Raw genomic sequence first — 23,557 nt, forward strand, 5'->3', positions numbered from 1 at the left:
GTTATATTGAGAAAAAAAATTAAATCAATGTCTCCACCAAATTGGGCAATTAGATAATTATACTGGTCAAAGAGTTATACTCATGCTATAAAATGAATTTTGATGGGGAAAGAGTAATATTTTGAGTTACTATAATATCATACTTTTTAGATGTAACATATCATTGATAATATATCCTAAGTTCAAATTATTCATCAGGAAAAATTTCATAGGCTCAAAAAAAGATTTGTATGTATTTTGAGAATAAATTTTGTTGTGTCAAATCAAAAATAGAGAAAAAGTGAAGTAATTGGTTCTGTCAGATATCACATGGTAAGAATAAACAGTTTTATACAATATTGTGTGAATGTGTGTGTTTGCATGAGTGTACATGTCTGCTAACCTAGAAGAATGAGTTTGCTACTAAAGTGGGATAATAATGTGTTTTCACATGTAAGAAATATTGTGATGATATACATGTTACAATTCATAGTCTCACAATTTAGAAGTTTTATGAGAAGTTTATGTTTTATGAGAAGTTCATCTTTTGAGTAATTACTAAGTCTTCTGTTACATGACAGCGTACATCATTTTTAATGCAAACTTATTATAAAGATTTTATATAAACACAGCATAATTTTAATGAATAAAAACCAATTTATGCATTGGCCGAATGAAGCAATATGAGGTTAGACTTTTGGAAAAAAAGTTGTATCATTAATTTAAAGCAGAAAACTCTTGAATGTGCAAGTTACAGAACATAGTTAAGCTTAATATTTTGGATGATAGATTAGTTAGTGAAAACTTGTAATTGCTTGAAGCAATGTGGGAGAAATAAAACCTTTTAAAGAATCTCATATAGTTAGACATAGTTATCAGCTCCTTTCTACAAATGTCATCTCCTAAAAAGTCAGTGGAATTTTTAAGTTATAAAATTTGAAAACTTTTATATAAACTGATAAGTTGAATTAAAACCCCTTTGTACAATTACTTAAAGATAATAATAAAAGAAATTCAAAACATTTTTGTTAACAGCCTTCTCAACTGTAATGGACAAAATGATTTTTTCTTTCATATACCACATCTAGTTATTATATAATGTGTGTTTTTCACATCTAGTTATTATATATGTGTGTTTTTAAAAATGTTATATTTACATGTTTTGAAGATGACACATAATTTCATTTAGAAATCCTTACTTTGCCATTATTTTTGGTCTCATATTTATGTTTGGAAATGCCATAAGGTCATCTTCATAACTCAGATTAGAGATTCTACAATGAAGTAATGTCATTCTGTTAGAAAAGTGTATATTTTGACCCCAGTAACCAAACTTCTGAAATCTGTTACTTTAAAACAGATATACTTTCATAATTACAGTATATATTTGATCACTGATTGGCCTTCACATTTAAGATATGTTAACTGATATGCTTACCATTTTCCCAAATGTCTTAATCTTTTTTCTTTTTGCACACAATTAGATCAATACCCTCTGCCTTTAACTGTGAAAGATTAGAAAGAATAAAATTTTAGTACAGTAAAATATGACCTATAAATTTTTTTACATGTAGATGCACATCCTGATTAATGAAAATATTTGTAAATCACAGTGAGAGAAGTTTACAATTGAAAAGGAAAACATGCAAATGTTCTAAACGCTAGAAGATGATTCTTTCCATCAAAAATGTAGTAGCTGGGCACTGGTGGCTCACTCCTGTAATCCTAGCTACTCAGGAGACAAGGCTAAGATCTGAGATCTGAGGTCTGAGGTTCACAGTTCAAAGCCAGCCTAGGCAGGAAAGGCCATGAGACTCTTATTTCCAAGAAACTACTAGTAAACTGGAAGTGGCGCTGTGGCTCAAGTGGTAGAGTGCTAGCCTTGAGCTGAAGAGTACAGGGACAGCACCCAGGCCCCACAACCAAAAAGAAAAAACAAAACATGTTGCAGTCAACACAGTTATGATCTGTGTACAGAATCCAAATGTATGTGTATCACTTTTTGTTATTAATGGGTAGAATCTGATGTGATGCTATGTCAAATTAAAACCATATGTGTAAATGTGAATAATAATAGCTAAGTGGTGCTGCTATACTACTATGTGAAATGCAAGAGTACTAACGACCCAGAGGTCATTACATAAGTAAGGCTACCCTCTCCCCCAACAAAAGAGCCTAAAACTCTAAGTAAGCAACTTGGAAAATATGATTAGTTTGTTTCACTGAAAAATGAATTTCAAAAGCACAAATAGGTTGCACAGATAAACTCTAATGTAATTTCAAGCCCACTCTTAAATTAACCAAATGGCTTAGCAGTTTAGTTTGTTTTTATTTTCTACTATAATTTTTGTTCTTGGTGGTGGTGGTTGTGGAGGCTGAACTCTGGGCCTTGGCGCTGTCCCTCAGCTCTTCAGAACAAGGCTAGCGCCCTACCACTTGAGCCACAGTGCCACTTCAGCTTTTTTCTGCTTATGTGATGTTGAGGAATCGAACCCAGGGCCTCATGCATGCGTGACAAGCACTCTACCACTGAGCCAACTTCCTAGCCCTCTATTATGATTTTTTAAATCATATTTGCTAGGGATCTATGGCCTTGTACAAATATCACTTTAAGTGACATTCAGTAATAGTCAACTAAAATTTACTGTGCACTTTCTATGCCTTGGATCCAACATGAGATTCTAGACCACTACTGTGAACACAGAAACCATAGATAAGAACATTGAAAGATCAGTTCCTGTTCATCAGCATCAAACACTGAACTTTCCTATAAGTCTCATAAGTTTCCCATAATGTTATCATAACTGATCCCGAGAGAAAAGATGCAAAACTTTAAAAGCTCAAATGAAGCAAATTTAAATGTTCAGTTTAAAATTAGCTAACTAAAGTTTTATTCTCCCTAGTTTATAAAGGATTAAGTAATAAAATATCAAATTTGTATCTATGTTTTATTTTAAGCCCATCAGCCACCTTTCTCAGTAGTAATTTCCTTAAAAATTTATAAAAGAGCTATGATAATGAAGTAATTTATAATACTTCATTATATCAGGAAATTTGGAATTTTTGTAAGGAATTGACTAACAGTTCTGCAATTATTTTTAATGTTCCCAGAGTCTGTGGTTAACATAATTTTCTGCTAAAAGGAACAAATACCTTGTATTCTATTTTTAAAATCCTAAAACATGCTTAAACAATTCTACTTTCTATAATGAAACAACAGACTCCAAGACATCTTAGTGATTAATGAAGAAGGTGGAGGTAAGTAGATTCCAAGCATCTGCTTTCAACTTTATTATGTGTCATCAGAGCATTTTATTCAAGAGAAGAAACTTCAAACATCCGAAGTCTCTTTTATTTATATTTTTTCTTGTTTTTTTTGTTTTTCTTTGATTGTATTTTTTAATTTTGAATACCAATTAAGTATTCTCAATGCATCTTAAAATTTAGGTAACTGTTTGTTTGTTTTTAGGAGCTCTCAGAAAATGAAGTGGTTGGATCTTATTTCTCTGTGAAGTCTTTCTTTTGGAGGGTAATGTCTACATCCTTTAATATGAATATTCTTAATTTTGGGTTCCAAAGAGCCATTTTGAAAGTTCATCGTGATTTTAGAAATTCACTTTTCAAAACAGGTTCCCAGATTGATGCATTCATTTGCTTTCTTTATTAAATTCATTCTATATCATCTCTATTTAACTAACATAACATTTCTTCACTTGAAAACATAAAGAACTTCATATAATTAAAAACATTGGTCTTTGAACAGACTCATTTTTTGCGATCATAAACAAAAGGATTCATTGTTACTACACTTACTATTTTGTCATTAGGAAAGTTCCTCTTTCTTTGAAAACCTTTCACATTGCAGTGAAAATACTAGACTCAGGGCTTTGCTATTTTCCTGTTTCTGCTCTCAAATTTTCCATGAATACTGAAAAATCAATTACCTTTGCCTTGAGGATACAGATTACCAGTTTCCAGGTTAAGTCAGACACTGACCAGTGACCCAGTCTTAGAACATGTACTCATCCCTGCCTGTTGCAACACACACGTGTTTGGCAGCCTTTTCTTGTTTTAAGGTTGTCTGAATGAGTAGCCTTTTCATTGCCTTTCAGACCACTGCCTTCACTGCAAGCTTCCTTTGCTAGAGTTATACTATGTCTTTGCTAAAATAAGCATTGTTCCTTTTATATGATCCATTAGTATCCATGAACACACAGGCTACCTATTTTTGAATCCTTCCATGACCTTAGGTGGAACATGGCTTTTTGTGCAAAAAAATTGTCTTACTGTTTTCTCACTTGAGAGAATTTAGGGATTTTCTGTGAGATTTGCCACCATGATCAACTCTAATTACTATGCTCCCCCCACTTTATTTTTAGGTTTCCCTTTCTCTTTCACCATCTTCCTGCTTTGCTCTTTCCAAATTAGACCCTTCCACTTACTCATGCTTCCAGTTTGATTGCATTTATCTTGCAGCATTCTCTAATAACTTTCTCAATCTTTTGAACTGTCTAACTTTAGAACAACAAATATGCAGGCTTAAGAGATAGCTTTCTTTGTATCCAAAGTATAGTGGTAATGTCTTTTTCTGAGCATACACAGGGGAACAGCAAATGAATGAGTCAAGGGCAGAAACTTTACAGAAGCCATTCTTATTACCAAGGAGGAAATTAAGGCCCAGAGAAGTGATATCATTGTCCTCAAGTACCTAGATAATAGGATCTGCACAGTTACTTCCCCAGATGCCAGAGAAATAAATGCTTTAAAGGACGTAGACCATTAAAATATCTCTTTGGGTTGCTTTTAGATATAAAAACCATATTTTACAGCTTTTTCTCTCTTGCAGACTTGCTGAGTTGGTTGTTTCATTTACAAATCAAATAACTAGTGACCAATTCTTTTTTTTTTTGGATGAGTATTATCTTGCATATTCATGTATATGTCACTTTGGTAAATTATCTCTTGGCTCTTTACCCAAGCTATATTGTCATAAGTATGTTGGATGCATATATAAAAGGAGGTTTCTTATGGGTCTCATTTACATTTTCAGTACTTTTTTAAAAAACTAGTTCAAATAGAATCTTGGATCAAGAGTTTATGAGTTAAACAAGATGTGGATTGAAAAGAAATTATCAGCTTAATTTAGAAGGATCAATACACATGTTCAGGAGACACTAAGTGTTATAATGAAGAAAATGAAATCCTAGCAGAACTTTCTTAGTAAAAATGCCAGTACTGTTTACTATATTCATAAAACCATAATAATGGGTAAAAAGATTTTAAAAAATTCTAATTTTCCAAATGCATAACTTTTATAATTCATCAAAATATCATATCTTAAGACACAAAGCATTAAACAGTGAATAGGACAATAGCCATTTTGCTCATGAAATGGGAAATCACATTGGTTTACTCTAATTAGGTTAGCATTTCATTAAAGATTTTTAGCTTCTCATTAATGAGTCATTTAGAACAGTACTTCCAAATATTTGGCATATTTAAATTCTAAATCTAGTGATCTCTACTAAACAAATATCTAAACTCTCATAATAGAGTTGATTAAATAATACTGCAAGAACACATAGTGAATTGAAGAAAATGTTTAACTTTTTAAGTGAAAAGGGCTGTCAAATGCCAAAAGAATGCATAAAAATAAAGGAAAATACTATGACAAGAAGAGTACATAGAAAACACAGAAAATGGGGCTTATGTCAGATCACCCAGTATAGTTGGATCAGATGGACAAATGGTTGAAGGAAGTTTGCAAACTAAGTAAGAGTTATTTATTTTGTGTATAAAAAAATATAATCCTGTGCCAAAACTCATTTTGAACAAATTTACTATGTATAATATATCCTACCCAAAAAGTCAGGTATTTTATTTTGGCACATGAACATAAGACTCAAAAGTATTTGTAAATTTTAATTAAAAGTATACAAAGAAAATAACTCTGTAAGTCAAACAAAGCAGTATCATTCCTTATCTGTATCAGTGGTAGAAATCTGTAGATAACAATCCAACAATATTACAATACAAATGGTGACTTTACATTAGCATATACTTTGAAGAATACAGTTTAAGCTAAAGAAATTTTGTTTGCCCACAGTTAAAAATGAGAAAGGATAGTTAAAACACCTTAAGTAAATATAAATACTTTCCTGGCACCACAAATTCTATCAAAAGCAATACAAATATGAAAAAAAAATAAGAAGAAAAGCCAGGAGAAATTTTCTAAGGATTACAGTGCCAGTGAATCATCTTCTAAGAAGAAAAGGGATTGAGGCTTCATTCTTAGAAAAGACACTTCACAGTAGGCTGCACAAAGCACTGGCAGGCTTTCTGTAAGGCAATCCTTCTTTGAGAGAGTGGATAGCTGCAGAACAAATCTACTTGTTGGACTTCATCATCCAACTGCAATTCACCAGAATAAACTCTGCAGGAAAAGGAAAAGATAGAACTTGCCTGTGCCTGGGATTGAGCTAATAATTGCCCCACACACTAGTTTGGGCTGCACAAAACATCCATTCAAAGCTGTCATTATCTTTCCATTGTAGTGGCCTGTGAATCATTTGATTAAATAAAAGCACATGCCACCTCTGTGCTGAAAATAGAGAAAAGAGCTGACTCCACACATGGCTTATTGTAAACACACAAGCAATGTCTTTCACTCCAGCTTAGCAGTATCTGAGGCTCATTTGAAAGGATTAGGTTTTGTACAGATACTACAATCCAGGGTAAGAAAAGCCAAGGATTCTTTGTATACATTAAGGAGAGGAGTGGTATACCATACCTGTGTTCCCTTAGCTACATATTGATTTTAAATAGTTTTTTGCTTACATTTTAAATCAACGATCTAGACTAATAGAAAATTCTGTCCTTAGTTATCCAGTTTTACTAAGAATAGCTGTAGTATATTTTATTAATTAGAATGAGAATGTAGACATACTCTCAACCCATATGCTAGATTCCACAATTTCATCACCACCATATTGACACATTAGATAGATGGATAATTGAGTATAGAATACAATTATCTAATAAACTTTACTGAATAATATATGACAGTTATTAACTCCTGGCTCCTTTTGCTTCCTTGTCTGCCACTAAGTATCTTTCCTCAGTAATCTATAACCAGGATATATTTCATCTCTAAGGCCAATTCCATTTTATATTAGAAAAATCACAGATTAGATAAGTAGCTCTAGATTTAATTCTTCCCCTGGTCAATCTCTAGACTTTTGGCTTTGAGTAGGGTATTTAATCTTCTCTGTGGCTCAATTTCTTTACCTTAAAAAGAGATGCTTCTCATCAAAACCACTAGAATGTGAAAGTCTGGTCATACTCTAACTGTTTAATAAACATTGATGGATATTTTCACCTAACCCATCTTTCAGAGTGGCCTAATCCAATCTTTCCTATTTATGTTATTAAAGCTAATTCTTCTTATCCCTTCATCACTTTTGTTTAAAAATGTTTTCTAGCAACCCTTGAAATCATTAATACAAACTTTGAGCTCCATCATGATTATTTCCTTCCAGGATCTCTTATTTGGCTACATATACCTTAATCCATCACATTCTACTCTTTGGTTTTAGTAGAGAAGAGATATTGGAGGGCAAGGGGTGGCTTTGGTTTGATATATATTTATAACCATTCATTACTTTTATGTTTATAAAAATCGAGATTCTGATGAGCTCATTGAAGGGATGGTAAAGAGAAGAATTCAATGACCAGAAAAGCACTGAAAATCACTTATTCTGATGTTCTTTAAATCACATGATGCTGTGTTTCAAAGGTTTGCTTCTGCTGTATAGCAAATATATGAATGTCTAGTCCACAGATGAGTGGTGTCAATGCCACCTGAGAAACTTGTTCAAAATTCAGATTCCTTGGCCTTTTCCTCTAGACCAGTAGCTTCAGAGTGGAGCCCAGTACTGTAGTTTAATCTCCTCTCCAGGTGTCTTCCCTTCTGTTCTAATGCTGATTATGTAACAAAATTGCCCATTCTCAGACATGGATATTATTTATCCTGTTGCAAGCCCTTCTTTATTCCTACTTTTCTATTTACTAATCAAGAATGCAAAGTTTATTACTTTTCTTTATTGTTTTTTCTCATAGAATGTATGTTAAATAAATATTTATTGAAGCACTGGTAATTAGTCAACCAAAATCTACTCCTGAGACTGTAACATATCCCTCAGTAAAACCAGCATAACCCTACCAGAGATTGTAACATATCCCTTGGTAAAACCAGCATAACCCTACCAGTATTTTGTTAACTAAGGCAGTGTTCTCAACTAAGTCTTTGTTGGACTGGAATTCTACTTTGGGGATGGGGAGAGGAAAGAATAAAAGGAAAAATCCAATCCAAATTGAAAGTAGAAAAACCCATTTTGAAAAGACAGAATATTGAACCTTCAAGACAGTCTATAAACTTTAGCTGTCAACTTCTTTGTTGCAATTGGTGGGTTTGCTGCTTCCTGGATGTGATTAAGTTCTTGAGTAGAGTCACAATTTCATTTCAACCTGTACCCCAGGTGATTCTCATACACACCAAAGCCTGAGATTCCTTCTCATAAGAAACATTTACCCACATTTAGAATTAATAAAGAGTAACTAGATACCAGGTAACAACAGATATTAACATATGAAGCAGCAGTCAGTGATATGTAGCTATAGGAAGATCTTAGACTAGTTAGTTGGTCCTTTAAGGAGAATATTAGTTTGCTAATAAAATTCCCTGAAAACAAGAATTCAAGACCTGAATTCTATTTCATATATGTAAAATAGGTTTTCAGTACAGAAAGCTCTCAGAATTCACAGTTCATGCAAACTCAGAAAGGATAATAATAAATGAATGGAATACTTGAACTTACTTTCACATTTTGCCATCAAGGACTGTAAAGTTGTATTCTGTGGCAGCCCTGGACAGGAGGAACCGGCCTGCCATACATATGCATGGAAATGAATGATCAGAGCTCTATGGGAAAGCTTTGTGCTACTTGTTTCAGCAATCAGAATTAATTTTAAAAATAAACTACTTGAAAATAATTGCTTTTCAAGTTACTGTCAGATGATGTCATGTAGCACAATTAAGTCAAATGCAATGGAACTCTATAGTTTCCAGCCATTTTTTTCAAAAGTAGAACAATGCTTCAGTGGTCAAGAAAGTATAGTCCAAAGATTATATGATGAAGGATTCTGTGTATATGGCTTCTTAAGAGATAATGTCAGAGAAAATAAATATAGCTAGAGACATAGCCAGAATTATTTTTTCAAGTCTTATGGTACAAATTGTTTTTTTAGGATTTTTTCTGATATCAGAACAGTGAAAGGAATTAAAAAGAAGGTTAAGTGGAGAAGTAATAATTATTGTCACAGTAATTTTACTCCTACATGTGGATGCTTTATAATTAAAAAAATACTCCCGAGTAACAGAAATATAACACTTCTCTGCTGTGTGTGTGTGTGTGTGTGTGTGTGTGTGTGTGTGTGTGTGTGTGTGTGTGTGTGTGTGTGTGTGTGTGTGTGTGTGTGTGTGTGTGTGTGTGTGTGTGTGTGTGTGTGTGTGATATAAGCTGCACACAGAAAAGTGTTTTCAATATACTTGAGACCTGGGAGAATAGTGTTGAAAAACAGTAGTAGTAAGTTCCAGGAAGCAGCATTTCCAAATCCTGGAGAAATTTCTAGAAAGATATGAGTGAATATGATCTTCGTATCATGGTGCTGGGATGAGAGATCTCTCCAAACTTTTCCTCCCGTGGGCATCCAGATCTGCAGATGCTGAAGTCCTTTCATAAAGTGGCATAGTATTTATCTACAACCTATGTAGGAATCCTGTATATTTTAAATCATTGATAAAATACTTAAACTATCTAATTCAATGAAAGCTGGCTGTTTTTCAGTATTGTTTAGAGATTGATAACAAGACAAAAATAGCTGTCCATGTTCAGCACAGAATCCATGGATATAAAACCAACAGAGGTGGACCAATTCTATTTACATGCCTGTCTTTTCTAATAATGGTAGCCTGCATTTATATCTTCTAATACTGGAAGCCTGCATTTATATCTTCTATCTTTATCTTATGATTTTATTTCAGTTTTCTATTCTTCATGACCTAAACTAAGTATGTTTAATGATTATGCAGTTACTTGAGATCATGTAGTCAATAAAATCCACAGCTGAATTAGGTTATAGAATTTTTTTAGAAATCTGACATTTTTGAGAGAAAAAAGATTACTAGAAAATAAATCACCTTGAAATATGAATAGAATGGTCTGGAAACCTGTATTCTTCATTCTAGTCCTTTCAAGAGATCACCTTAATACCTAAATCCATTAACTATCTTTTTGTGAAGAATTACTTTTTTTACTTTTTTTACTTTTCTCCTTTTGTTTCCCAAACTATTTGAGAAATGTCCTTCCAGGTTATAGAAAAGCATCACATGACAACTAAGAGCAATAGACAGGCTCCATTGTGTCCTTTTTTTTTCATGTGGAAGTATGAAAAATCTCGTAGGAAGTATTCATTTCCTCTTTGCCTTGTTTGTGTTCTTGTGTAAAATGTTGTGACAGGGCACCAATGGCTCTCACCCATAATCCTAGCTACTCAGGAGGCTGAGATCTGACCATTGAAGTTTGAAGCCAGCCTGGGTATGAAAGTCTATGAGACGCTTTATTTAAAAAAAAAAACTACAAACAAATGGAAGTGGAGCTGTGGTTCAAGTGATAGAGACCTAGCCTTGAGCAAAAGAAACAGGGAAAGTGCTCTGGCACTGAGTTCAAGCCCCAGGACTGGCACAAAAATAATTATTGGGAAGAAGAGCAAATAAGTGAAGGTTTCAATCATGTTACTTATAAAAAGACCAGCAGCTTTCAGCACATATTAAATTGTACATAGTAAGAAGTTTTGTTGTGACAGTCATATTGTTCATTAATACCATTGAGCAACTTAGACTAGTCTCAGTACTAAGTATGACTTTTGCTTCTAGATAATATGTTGCAGAATCGAGAAAATTCTTCAGTAAGCTAAAATATTGCAAGCAAATACATGCTCTTTGAGGAAAGTAGGAGGTGATTCATGAATTAGTCATATAGGAAAATCTATATTGAAATGACATTCCAAATATAATCAATCCACTTAACTGGAGAGTTAGAGAGTACTATTTGTCAACATTATAATTCTACTTTAATTAACTACAAGCCTGTAAGAGAGTCTCTATCCTAAACACTCCTACTGGGATAAGCTTAGGAATAAATAACAGGAATCTGGAGTTCTAATCATTCATCCATTTATTTATTAGTCTAACCACTCAGCCTCAAATTCCTCATTAGTAAAATGAAGCTAGGTAAGCCTTGCCTTTCTACTAAGTGTTTTTGTGGAAATCGAAATTTTAAAGTTCTACCTGAATGGTTGCTTTTAACTCTCTTCCCTTTGCTGAAACATTATTTGACTTGCCACAATGTTTGTGTTCCTTCTTTCCTTCCTTTGCCAATCATATTCCTTAACAAAACTTTCTGAAATGAAGTTGGGAGTCTGTCTGTTAGAGGCAGACGCCATAGCAGCAAATGTGGTTAAATCAACCACCAAAATCAACTTCTGCATTATAAGTAGCATAAAGTCTTTGAACTAAAACTAAAACAAAAGCCTTATCCACTGCTTTGCGCAATAAATTCTAAGCAATTATTTTAACCTGAGAAACTCTTCATTCAAACAAAATTCAGTGTGGAAAACAAATACCTTTATATAAAACAAATGGGAGCAGAGGAACTGTTGTGCAGATGCTCTATGAACCATTTCTTGTCTTCCCTTGTAACTCAGAGGTGAAGATTGTGTGTTCATGATAATGTTCTGTGTTGATACTAATAAGCAATATTCAAAATTTGCTGTTTAGATGGATGCTAGTATCTCATGCCTCTAATCCTCCATACTTTGAAAAATGGCATCAAGAGGATCTTGGTTTAAGGCCAGCACAGCACGTACTTGAAATCCCTTTTCAACCAATAGCTGGAAGAGTTGGTGCACCTGTAATCTTATCAATATGAGAGGATACCATGGTAGGATCACAGTTCCAGGCTGTGAGACTCCATTTCACCAGAAGAAGCTGGGCGTAGGGGCCTCTAAATCTCATCCTAGCTACACTGGGAAGTGAAAAAATAGGGATGTAGCTCCTGTTACCCAGGCAGGAAACAAGACCACATCTAAAACAAATTCAAAACAAGGGCTGGATGCATGGGTCAGTGATATAGTACCTAAATGGCAGGTGTGAGTCTCTGAACTCAAACCCCAGTTCTGAAAAAATTGCTATGCAAAAATTTGGGAAAATATCATTTAAAAATAATTGCATATGGGCTGGGAAGGGCTCAATTGTAGAGTGCTTGCCTCGCATGCATGAGGCCGTGGGTTCGATTCCTGAGCACCACATAAACAGAAAAAGCCAGAAGTGGCTCTGTGACTCAAGTGGTAGAGCACTAGCCTTGAGCTGAAGAGCTCAAGGATAGTGCCCAGGTCCAGAGTTCAAGCCCCACAATTGACAAAAAAAATAAAAAATAAAAATAATTGCATTCAAATATTTAAATATTAGAACTATTGTCTGTTGATGAGTATTTTTCTAGTAGAGGCACTTTGAAATCTTATAATTGTTGATACATACAAAAATGGTATGGCCCACTATGGTTTACACATAAGAATAAGTTCAAATGGGAGGAGGAGTTGTATAGGCTGTAGCTTTTTAATAATGAAGGAACTAGATAGCAAATAGAGCTTATCCATCATTTAGAAATGAAAGGGACGTTCACATATTCCTGTAATGACTATAAGTGGAACAGGTGCTTCACAATATAAAAATAATAATTTTACAGTAGTACATGATGCTGAGTCCAGACTGAAAATTTTTATTTTACTATTCTGCTACTTTCCCTGGTTTTGGTAATATGCTATTTATTTAAAAGAAACTATGTGAATATTTTATTACACTTACTAATTTAGAAGATTCTAAAATTTTGTTCACTGACTTGAACATTATGATATAGAATTTGATCAAAATGAAACTCACTAAAGAAAAATATTCAAATCACTACTAAACTACAATCTCTATCACACATCTGTCATAATAAAAACAGCTTGGTACTGACACAAGAACAGGCCTGAGAACCAATGGAATAGAATTGAAGACCCAGAAATAAACCCACAGACCTATGGCCACCTAATCTTCGATAAGGGAGCCAGGATGGAAGAAAGACAGCCTCTTCAACAAATGCTGCTGGCAGAATTGGCTATACAGGTGTAGAAAATTGAAGTTGGATCCATATATATCACCCTGCACCAGAATCAACTCCAAATGATCAAACACTTCAATATAAGATAGATAACCTGAAAATACTACAGGAAGTAATAGGAGAAACACTTAGGCTCCTTGGCACAGGTCAAACTTTCTTAATAAAGACAAAGAAACACAACAAATCAAAGAAAGGTTGGATAAATTAGATTACATTAAACTGCAGAGCTTTTGCATAGCATAGCACAAAGCTAGCAATATAAATAGAAAACTCACAGATTGGGAATAGAACTTCACTAGCCATACAATAGACAAGGTCTTCATATCTAAAATATACTCAGAACTCAATAAAATTAAATCCCCAAAAATACAAATCCTCAAAGAAACAATCACCCAAATAATAAGTGGGCTAAAGAGGAATTTTCTGAAGTCTCTCTGGCCATAAAGAAATGCAAATCAAAACAACATTGAGATTCCACCATACCTCAGAATGGCCATCAAGAAATTTTATAACAGATGCTAGTGGTGATGTGGCCAAAAGGGAATGCTGCTATACTGTCAAATGGAGTGTAAATTTGTTCAATCACTTCAGAAAGCATATGAGTGTTCCTCAAAAGACTAAACATAGAGCTCCCCTATGACCCAGCAATCCCACTCTTGGGCATTTACCCAAAAGACCATACACAAGACCCTACTAAAGCTACCAGCACAACTATATTCATTGCAGCATTATTTACTATAGTTAAGATATGGAATCAACCCAAATGTCCCTCATTAGATGAATGGATCAAGAAAACGTGGCATGTATACTCAATGGAATTCTATGCTTCCATCAGAAAGAATGACATTGCTCCAGTTGTTTTTTTTGTTTTTTTTTTAATTTTTATTGTGAAAATACCATACAAAGGGGTTACTATTACATGAGCAAGGTAATGAGTACACTTCTTATCTAGCAGTGTTGCCTCCTCCTTTGTTTCACCTTACTATCTTCTTCCCAACCCCCGCGCCAAAGTTGTAAAGTTCGTTTTTCGACATAACATCTTGTACATCTCATTTGGTTTTCCCTTGCCCTCCCCAAATTATATCAACATTAAATACAGTGAAAACAGGGGTTATACTGTAGGGGAAGGACATACAAACAACAAAGAAATCATCTTATAAATATGTTAGAAATAATAGCAAGAAAGAACAACCATTTGAGTCCTTATCTTGGGGTTCATTTCTCCTAATATCAACTAATCTGACCGTTTCTGCTTCTCTCAAACATATACTAGTAATTGCAAATAAGGGAAACCATGGGACCTATGTTTCTTTGGGTCTGGCTTATTTCACTTAATATATTTTTTTCCAAGTCTTTCCATTTCCTAACAAATGGGGCAATGTCATTCTTTCTGATGGAGGCATAGAATTCCATTGTGTATATATGCCACATTTTCTTGATACATTCATCTACTGAGGGACATCTGGGTTGGGGATGTGGCCAGAAGGGAACCCTATTGCATTGTTGGTGGGAGTGTAATCTTATTCAGCCACTTTGGAAAATAGTATGGAGGTTCCTTAAAAGACTCCCACATAGAGCTCCCCTATGACTTAGCAATCCCACTTTTGGGCATTTACCCGAATAATCACAAACAAGACCATACTAAAGCTACCAGCACAACTATGTTTATTGCAGCACTATTTACCTAAGATATGGAACATTGCCCCATTTTTAAGGAAATGGAAAGACTTGAAAAAAATTACAATAAGCAAAGCAACCAGGCCTAAAGAAGTGTAGGTTGCATGGTTTCATTCATTGTAGTAACTAAAATTTACCTATGACATTCTTAGCAGAGGATCACAATAGCCCAATCACTAGGTGGATTTGACCATATATAATGAAGTGTATCAAAATGAACTCCAAGAATTGGAAATGAAGTTTTATTATGTACTATCTGCAGTTAATTATAGTTTTTTTTCAGTTTTCTGTACTCTTTGTCTTGTATATAAGTTTAACTGATCTGTGGAAGGGAAAAGGAATCACAGAAACAGTAGGACAAAGGATGAACTAATATAAACAATGATACTCACCAGACCCTATGTTGGAAATGAACTTTACAACTTGGTGGGGGCAGGGAGAGTGGGAAGAGGAAAGTGTGAGAAAATGATGGGATAACAGTGTTCAAAAAGAAATGTACTCATTACCTTTACAATATTTTTTAAAAGAAAAATATTCAAATACTGGAATGAGAAGAAAGTCCACCACCAGAATAGAAGACTCAGAAATAAGTCCACAAACATATAACCACCTATTATTGATAAGAGAGCTTAAAAACACAGGTTGGAAGAAAGATTGCCTCTTCAACAAATGACAATGGAAAAAATGGCTATCTGCATGCAGAAAACTGAAGTTGGATCCTCATGTATCACCCTGCAACTGAATCTATTCTAAATGAATCAAAGACCTCAATGTAAGGCCAGATAACATGAAAGATTACAGGGGCAAGACAAGGGCTCCTAAGCACAGGTCAAATCTTCCCAAGTAGCTGGGTGCCGGTGGCTCACACCTGTAATCCTAGCTACTCAGGAGGCTGAGATCTGAGGATCGTGGTTCAAAGCCAGCCTAGGCAGGAAAATCTGTGAGACACTTAATCTCCAATAAACCACTGGAAAACCGGAAGTGGCCCTGTGGTTCAAATGGTAGAGCACTAGCCTTGAGCTGAAGAGCTGAGGGACAGCTCCCAGACCCAGAGTTCAAGCCCCATGACCGACCAAAAAAACCCCAAAACTTTGCAAGTAAAGATACAGAATCACAAAGAAGGGAATCAAATCAAAGAAAGACTGAATAAATGAGTTTTCATCACACTGAAGAATTTCTGCATAGCAAAGGACATAGATAACAAGATAATAGCCCAAAGAATGGGACACGATTTTTACCAGCTATGCATCAGACATATCTCATATCTAAAATGTACTTAGAACTCAAAAAATTAACCCCTCCCCCAAAATAAACCCTCAACAACCCAATTAATAAATTGACAAAACACTTAAGAGAGACTTCTCAAATGAAGAAGTAAGAGTGGGGCTGGGAAGGTGGCTCAGTGATAGAGTGCTTGCCTTGCATGATGAGGTTCTGGGTTCGATTCTTCAGCACCACATAAGCAGAAAAAGCCAGAAGTCATGCTGTGACTCAAATGGTAAAGTGCTAGCCTTGAGCTAAAGAGTTGAGGGACAGCATCCAGGCACAGAGATCAGGCCCCACAACCGACAAAAAAAAAAGAGTGGTCAACATCTTTGGACATAAATGCAAATCAAAAACACATTGAGACTCCATCTTACCCCAGTTAGAATGACCAATATCAAGAAAATTTACAACAGATGCAGGCAGGCATGTGGCCAAAAGGAAACACTACTACACTGTTGATGGGGAATGTAAAGTTGTTCCACCTCTCTGAAAAACATATGGAGATTCCTCAAAAGACTAAACATAGAGTTGCCATAAGACCCAGCAATTCAACTCCTGGGCATTTATGCAATAGAATACAAACAAGGCTGCACTAAAGCGAACAGCACAACCATATTCATTGTGGTATTGTTTGCCATACTCAAAATATGTAATCAACTCAGATGCCCTTTAGTGGACAAATAGATCAAGAAAATGTAATATATACATATATATATATTATACACACACAATGGAATTCTCATCCATCAGAAAGAATGATATACCAGCACCATTTGTAGGGAAATTGAAAGACCTGGAAAACATTATATTAAGTGAAGTAAGCCAGACTCAAAGAAATACAGGTTGCATGTTTCCCTCATTTGTGGTAACTAGAATGTGCCTATAAAGTAAACACACTGAATGGTTAAAAAAATACACTAGGACATAATAAATTATATAGGTCTTTAGACATTCATAGAGTGAAATCAAAAAAGGATATGCATAGGAGTGGATCACAAAGACTCAATAGCTATGCACATATGATCATGTAAAATAATATTTCATAAAATTTACTCCAAGAAAAGGAAACAAAAGATTTGTTGCTGTTATTGTCTTTTCCTTTTGTCTTGTTAGTTTATTTGTCTTTGGGCAGCCAAAAGAGGTACCTAAAAGGTATAACAAAGGGTGAACAAATAACAACAGTGGTACTCACTAGACCCTATGTGGAAAATGAACTATATATCTTGTGGATGAGGGACAGGAGAGAAAAGCTGAAAGAGAGTGATGGAAGGGGAGGCATGATTCAAAAAGAAATGTACTCAATACCTGACTCATGTAACTGTAATTCCTCTGCATATGACCTCTACAATGACAATAAAATGTATGTGTGTGTGTGTGTGTGTGTGTGTGTGTGTGTATATATATATATGTATATATATATATATATATATGTTAAAAAAAGAGCATATCCAGCAACACACTTTCCAATGTAATCACATTTAGTATTTTTAAAATGGTTTACAGTATTTGTGTTGCATATTTCAGGCATAAGCAAAGGCATCTTGAGTAGATATAGTGGTTTTCTTGTTGCTATTCTGAGGTTCCTTAAAATAATTCTCTAGTGCTGGGCACCAGAGGCTCACGCCTGTAATCCTAGCTACTCAGGAGGCTGAGATCTGGGGATCACAGTTCAAAGCCAGCCCAGGTAGGAAAGTCCATGAGACTCTTACCTCCAATTAACCACTGGAAAACTGGAAATGATGCTGTGGCTCAAGTGGTAGAGTGCTAGCCTTGAGCTGAAGAGCTGAGAGACAGCACCCACAACCGACAAAATAATAAAAATAAAAATAAAAATAATAATAATACTTCAATTCTCTAGTGAGCTGAAATTCAATTGTATTCTAATGTAGCAAAATTTCTGTCTTAATATAACTTGCAACTAATCTACTAGCTTAAAAATCTGTAAATATCTATTTCTAACATGAGAAATGCTTTCAAAACCATAAACAATTAAAAATTAAATATCACTGTAAACATAGTCTTCAATATTTTAATAGTTATTTACGTGAGTATACTTAATACAAATCAAACAATTCTCTAATTCTATAAGTATACACATAAGAGTTGAAAAATCTATAGATTATATTTGACTGTTATCTCTTTAAACAGAATACATTTATCATAAGATGATAACCTCATAATTTATTAATGTAATAAATAATACATAAATTATCATTAGTGTTAACTACCTATTTTTATTCTTTGGAAAACTGTAACAAGGGTGAGGGAAAGGACAAATGAGATGCTTAGGTTTAAATAAGATAACATAACTTCCTTTCTTTACCAAAGTTTCAGACCCAAAGTTTACGTCTGTCAGACCAACACAGAAAATCTCATCTTTGGAGAGGAATAGTCAGTATTACCTTGATCGAGGGCCGAGACCTTAAAGCGATGGACTCTAATGGACTGAGTGATCCCTATGTGAAGTTCCGACTGGGACATCAGAAGTACAAGAGCAAGGTAGCTCTCTATCATCTCTCTTTTCTTTCTTCAATATTGGGAAGATATTGGCTAGTTAATATATGTGCTTCAGGAAATGACAACACTGTATAGTTTTAAATGCTTATGGATCCTTTGAACAAAGTCACCATTGCTGTGGTATTTCTTACCTTGGGTAAGCTATGTAACTTCTCTGTCTCAGTTTCTTCATGAACAACACAGGAATAATGTAAGAAACTATCTCTTACCATGCTAGTGCTGAGTTAAAAGAAAAATAAAAGAACAGCACAAGGTGTACAGGGTTGGTTACCATTATTAAGTAGTGCTAGCATCCAGTCTAAAAACACAGTTATTTTACATGCCATAAAAATCTTTATGAATTGCTGAGTTACTTTATTCAACCTGACTTAGACCAATTCACACTGCAAGATTTTGTGTTGATTTTATTTATATTGCAGACAAAAGGTAAAATTCTATGTGAGTGATGTGCCACTGAACACGTGACTAAATGTATGCATGTATTAGTTTCCTCAACTGTAAATATGAGAATTAAAATAATCTTTAGAAATAAATAATAGTAAGTTAAAAATAATCTTAAGAAAGTTATTGAGAAGAGAAAATGAATGCATAGTTTGCATCTAAAGAGCTTACAGTATTGCCTTGGTCATAATAGTACCCAGTAAATGCTAAGAGCAGTAGTAAAAATTGTGGAGTACCAATGATATGCTTAGGAATACTCTATTAAAATATTAGTACTCTATTATTGATAGCAGCAGTAGCAATTAGTAAAAGTCATTGTAGCCATAGCTATATTTTTGGCACAGTTTTATCTGCATTATATCTAACTATAACTTCTCTATGATCAGTTTTCATAGTTGGTTTTCATTGACAGTTGGGTCAAATGATCATCTCCATCTGTATTAAATAACTCATTCCACTTTGGTGGGAATTCTTTTACCTGATGGCATCACAGATGTTTTGATAAACAACATCAATAGTTTACATCTAGACAATAGATGGAAAGCTTTAAAAAAAAACAATACATAAGGAATTAGAGATGTCACAGAACTGGTTTGTTAACAGACAGCAAGAACAGCAATCTGTTATCTAATGGGGTACCTACATGGGAAGGGACCTCACGAAAATCATAAAAGCAAGGCAATCCCAAAAATGAGAATGGAAAAGAAAGTCGGTTCGTGCCCAACTAAATAAAACAGATGATACCCTAAAAGACCATAAGAGTTCCTCTGAACCTGGCTTAAGAAATTGTGATTATCGGGCTGGGAAGGTGGCTCAGTGGTAGAGCGCTTGCCTTGCATGCCTGAGGCCCTGGGTTCAATTCCTCAGCACCACATAAGCAAAAAAGAAAAAAGCTGGAAGTGGCGCTGTGGCTCAAGTGGTAGAGTGCTAGCCTTGAGCTGAAGAGCTGAGGGACAGCACCCAGGCCCAGAGTTCAGGCCCCACGACCGGACCCCTCCCCCCCCCAAAAAAAAGAAATTGTGATTATCAAGCATACATCCATTGCTACCCATAGCTCTTTTTAAATATTAATAAGTTTTTTATTGTGAAAAATACTGTACAGGGGGGTTACAATTACATGAGCAAGGTAATGAATGCATTTCTTATTAAGCACTCTTGCCTCCTCCTTTGTTTCCCCTTCCCATCCCTGCCCTCCCATCTCCTCCCACACACACACCCATAGCTCTTAAGAACAAATTTTAAAGCAGTTTCCAAAAGTGTCCATACTTCTGTCTTACCCTCTTTCAATTAACACCATTTCCATCTTCTACCAACCTTACTACATTACTTACTTTTATAGTTCTGCTCTTTAGGTATGAAATATGAAAGTCAGCTATGGACACATGTCTTTCTTTGCTCTTTCCATCCATGATCTATTGCTGGTTAATTTCAGATTATGAACTTTAAAAATTGTGATTCATTTGCATTACCTTTGCATATAACATACTTCATTGCTTTCAAACTCTTTACACCTGAAGACCTGTCTACATATATTAAAAAGAGAAAAGGCCACTACATATATTCTTGCTTTAAAAAGTGTGTGGGGGGACAGAGAAACAATAAGCATTATTTAACCAAATGGTGAGTAGAATTTTAAAACACATTGATAGCAGGAACTTTGTTTATTGCTTCTGCCAGATGTCTTATCTTAATACTTGAAGTCACAGAATTGCACTTTAGATATCTTTCTTGTATAGACAGCATGAAGAATATACATTTCTTCTCAGCATCTCCATGGTTATAAATGGGTATACTGTCAAAAACAATGATATGTACTTATTTTACAATTACAATGCTGCAATTGTAAAATCAAAGTTCACCTGGCTAGCCTAAAGCTTCTGGCTTTTTTCTCCTGATCCCAGAGAATGCTATTGTTTGCTTTTCATGTGCTAGGATTTTAAAAAAGACACTATTTTATCAAGGGGAGAAAGATGTAAGTAGAAAAAGAAACATAGGGAATCTTCATCTTCCTTTTTTGTGAAATGATGAGTTATGCCTTCATCCCTCAACTGTGATTATGTAGAATGAATGTTAGCATCTGAGTGATTTATTGTGTCTATCAGTGATCTTTTTGGTGTAATTCCTGTTTCTTATCTGATGTATAAGATAATCAAGGAGTATCTTTTCATTTTTCAGGACATGTTCTTTAGGGTCTATTCTACAGTAAATATACTATTTTTCTTTGAAATCTTAATGTCAACAATACACTTACTTGATTAACTTAAATGATACCTAAAGTCTGATTTAGAGTCTCAAATTAATCTGTAAAGGCGTCTTTAAAAGCTAACAGTGAGGGGTTGTTTTTCTGTGTGTTTGTATGTGTGTGTATGTGTGTGTGTGTGTGTTTATTTCCAGATTATGCCAAAAACGTTGAATCCTCAATGGAGGGAACAGTTTGATTTTCATCTCTATGAAGAAAGAGGAGGAATCATTGATATTACTGCATGGGACAAAGATGCAGGGAAAAGAGATGATTTTATTGGAAGGTTTGTACAATTTTATATTCTTGGTTTGCCTTAGAAGAAAAGTTTTGTTGAAAGAATGTTTGGTTATAGAAAAAGTATCTTTACAGTTTGGAAGGGAGCAATGTTCTCACTGGAAAGCAGAGCTTGGATGAACTGAGAAATATATTCAAAGACTTACCAGTAGATGGCACTTTTGACTTATCGATGGACACAGGCGATTCCAATTTAATGTTCAGAAATTCTCTCCAGATGTCAGAATTATTGTGCAGAAAAGTTATGGGAGTTGAAAAAGAGGAATTCCATCTGATATGGGTTACTTAAATGAACAAAGAACATATTCACAGTGTGCAAAGTGATCTGAGATAATATTTGTTTTCATAAAGCATATTGTGACCGTAAAATGCATTATTTCCTATAACTGCCTACAAGGTAGAGAATCTTTATAATCTCTTAGGATTTCATAAATCTGTAAAGAGTTCCCACATTTTAGGGAAGGAAGCATGTCAGTGAGGCAGAGCCATGTTAATCTGATAATGCAGCAAAAAATGTATTCTGAGGTTTACTTGAAATATTTCTACAAGGTCAAGGTTATTCTGAATGGCTAGTTCAACCATGTGAATTATTTGCTTATTATAAAGTCTATTTTTACATTTTCAATAGTTATATATGTGTTTGTAGTTGAACATATGGATACTAGCCAAGGCTGAAATAAAGCATGGTATACAGACTAAGTCATTAAAAATAAATAAATAACTTAATAAATAAATGAAACCTCCTTCACTTCAGCTCAAATGAATTCATATGAATTTCAAGATATCAAATTCACAATCCAGAAAAAAATTGCACATTCTAATGATGAAAAGAATTTTCCTCTAGAAAAAAATAAGAACAGAAACCAAGTCTAACATACTTATCTCTTAATTTTAATATTATTATATATTTGTTTTAATCAGTAGTTTTTACTATACACTTATAAAAAGAAAGGCCAAAGGACCACAATTAGATTCAATGAAGCTATTTTTGTAATAATGATACATGGACTTGAACTCAGGGCCTGGGCACTGTTCTTTAGCTTTCTCTGCTCAAGGCTAGCACTCTACCATTTGAGCCATAGTTCTACTTCTGGGTTTTTGAAGGTTCTATTTGGAGGTAAGAGTCTTAAATATCCTGGCTGGTTTTGAACAGGGATTCACTTAACCTTTATATCAATTAACCTTTATGTCAATTAACCTTTAATATTCTGTTTATGATATGAATTTGAGGAAATACCAGTGTAATCTAATACTATATATTTAAATATTTTTAAACAAAGATCCTATATGTTTTCCCTTTGGGATGAATTTCCCAATTTGGAAAATAAGAGAATTTCTCAGCCTATTTGGTGTTGGCCTTGCCCTTTCCACACCTAACAATATTATGATGTTAAAAAGCCAAAAATGGATAACGGGCCATGGACCAATTTTTTTCACCTCACTTTCTAGGGATTTGTCCATATTCAGGCAAATTTTGAGAGAACAGTGGTAAATGGCTGACTAAAAGGCCACAAATATAATTCCAACTACCTTCTCATAAAGTCTAGAAAAGGAAAAAGAATCTATTTTTGGCATGTGCACATAACTGCTTCTGAAATTAACTTGAAACCTAAAATTTTAGAATACAGAAACAAGAGCACAGGTGTAGGAAAAGACAGCTCTCGAATATCAGTTTAACTGATTCCACAATGATGGGAATTCAGGTTGAATTTTTATGTAAACAAAGGTAATAAATAGAAACATGTTGCCCACTCTGCTAGGGTAACAAATGTGCCTTTGGCAGAAAAATCAAATGACTGTGGTGAATCATTATTTCAAATCCATTTGACGTGCAGATAGCACAGAAACCTGTAGTTATCAA

The 23,557-nt window shown here is 34.4% G+C and overlaps 1 protein-coding gene across 10 annotated transcripts in view; it reads left to right on the plus strand.

Annotated features, from left to right (window-relative positions):
• Nucleotides 1–23,557, plus strand: part of Mctp1 (multiple C2 and transmembrane domain containing 1) — a 530,774-nt gene that overhangs the window by 305,466 nt on the left and 201,751 nt on the right. For 6 of the 10 annotated variants that reach the window (XM_070031065.1, XM_070031059.1, XM_070031061.1 and 3 more), the window contains 3 exons: nt 3,449–3,508; nt 18,531–18,701; nt 21,555–21,685. In XM_070031065.1, the coding sequence (XP_069887166.1) occupies nt 3,449–3,508; nt 18,531–18,701; nt 21,555–21,685 (362 nt within the window). The remainder of the gene's footprint in view (nt 1–3,448; nt 3,509–18,530; nt 18,702–21,554; nt 21,686–23,557) is intronic. The other 4 variants (XM_070031063.1, XM_070031067.1, XM_070031064.1 and 1 more) reach the window with 1 other exon arrangement.

This window comes from Dipodomys merriami, unplaced genomic scaffold (assembly GCF_024711535.1).
Source record: "Dipodomys merriami isolate MVZ:Mamm:240054 unplaced genomic scaffold, mDipMer1.0.p SCAF_20, whole genome shotgun sequence".
Taxonomy (NCBI): Eukaryota; Metazoa; Chordata; class Mammalia; order Rodentia; family Heteromyidae; genus Dipodomys; species Dipodomys merriami.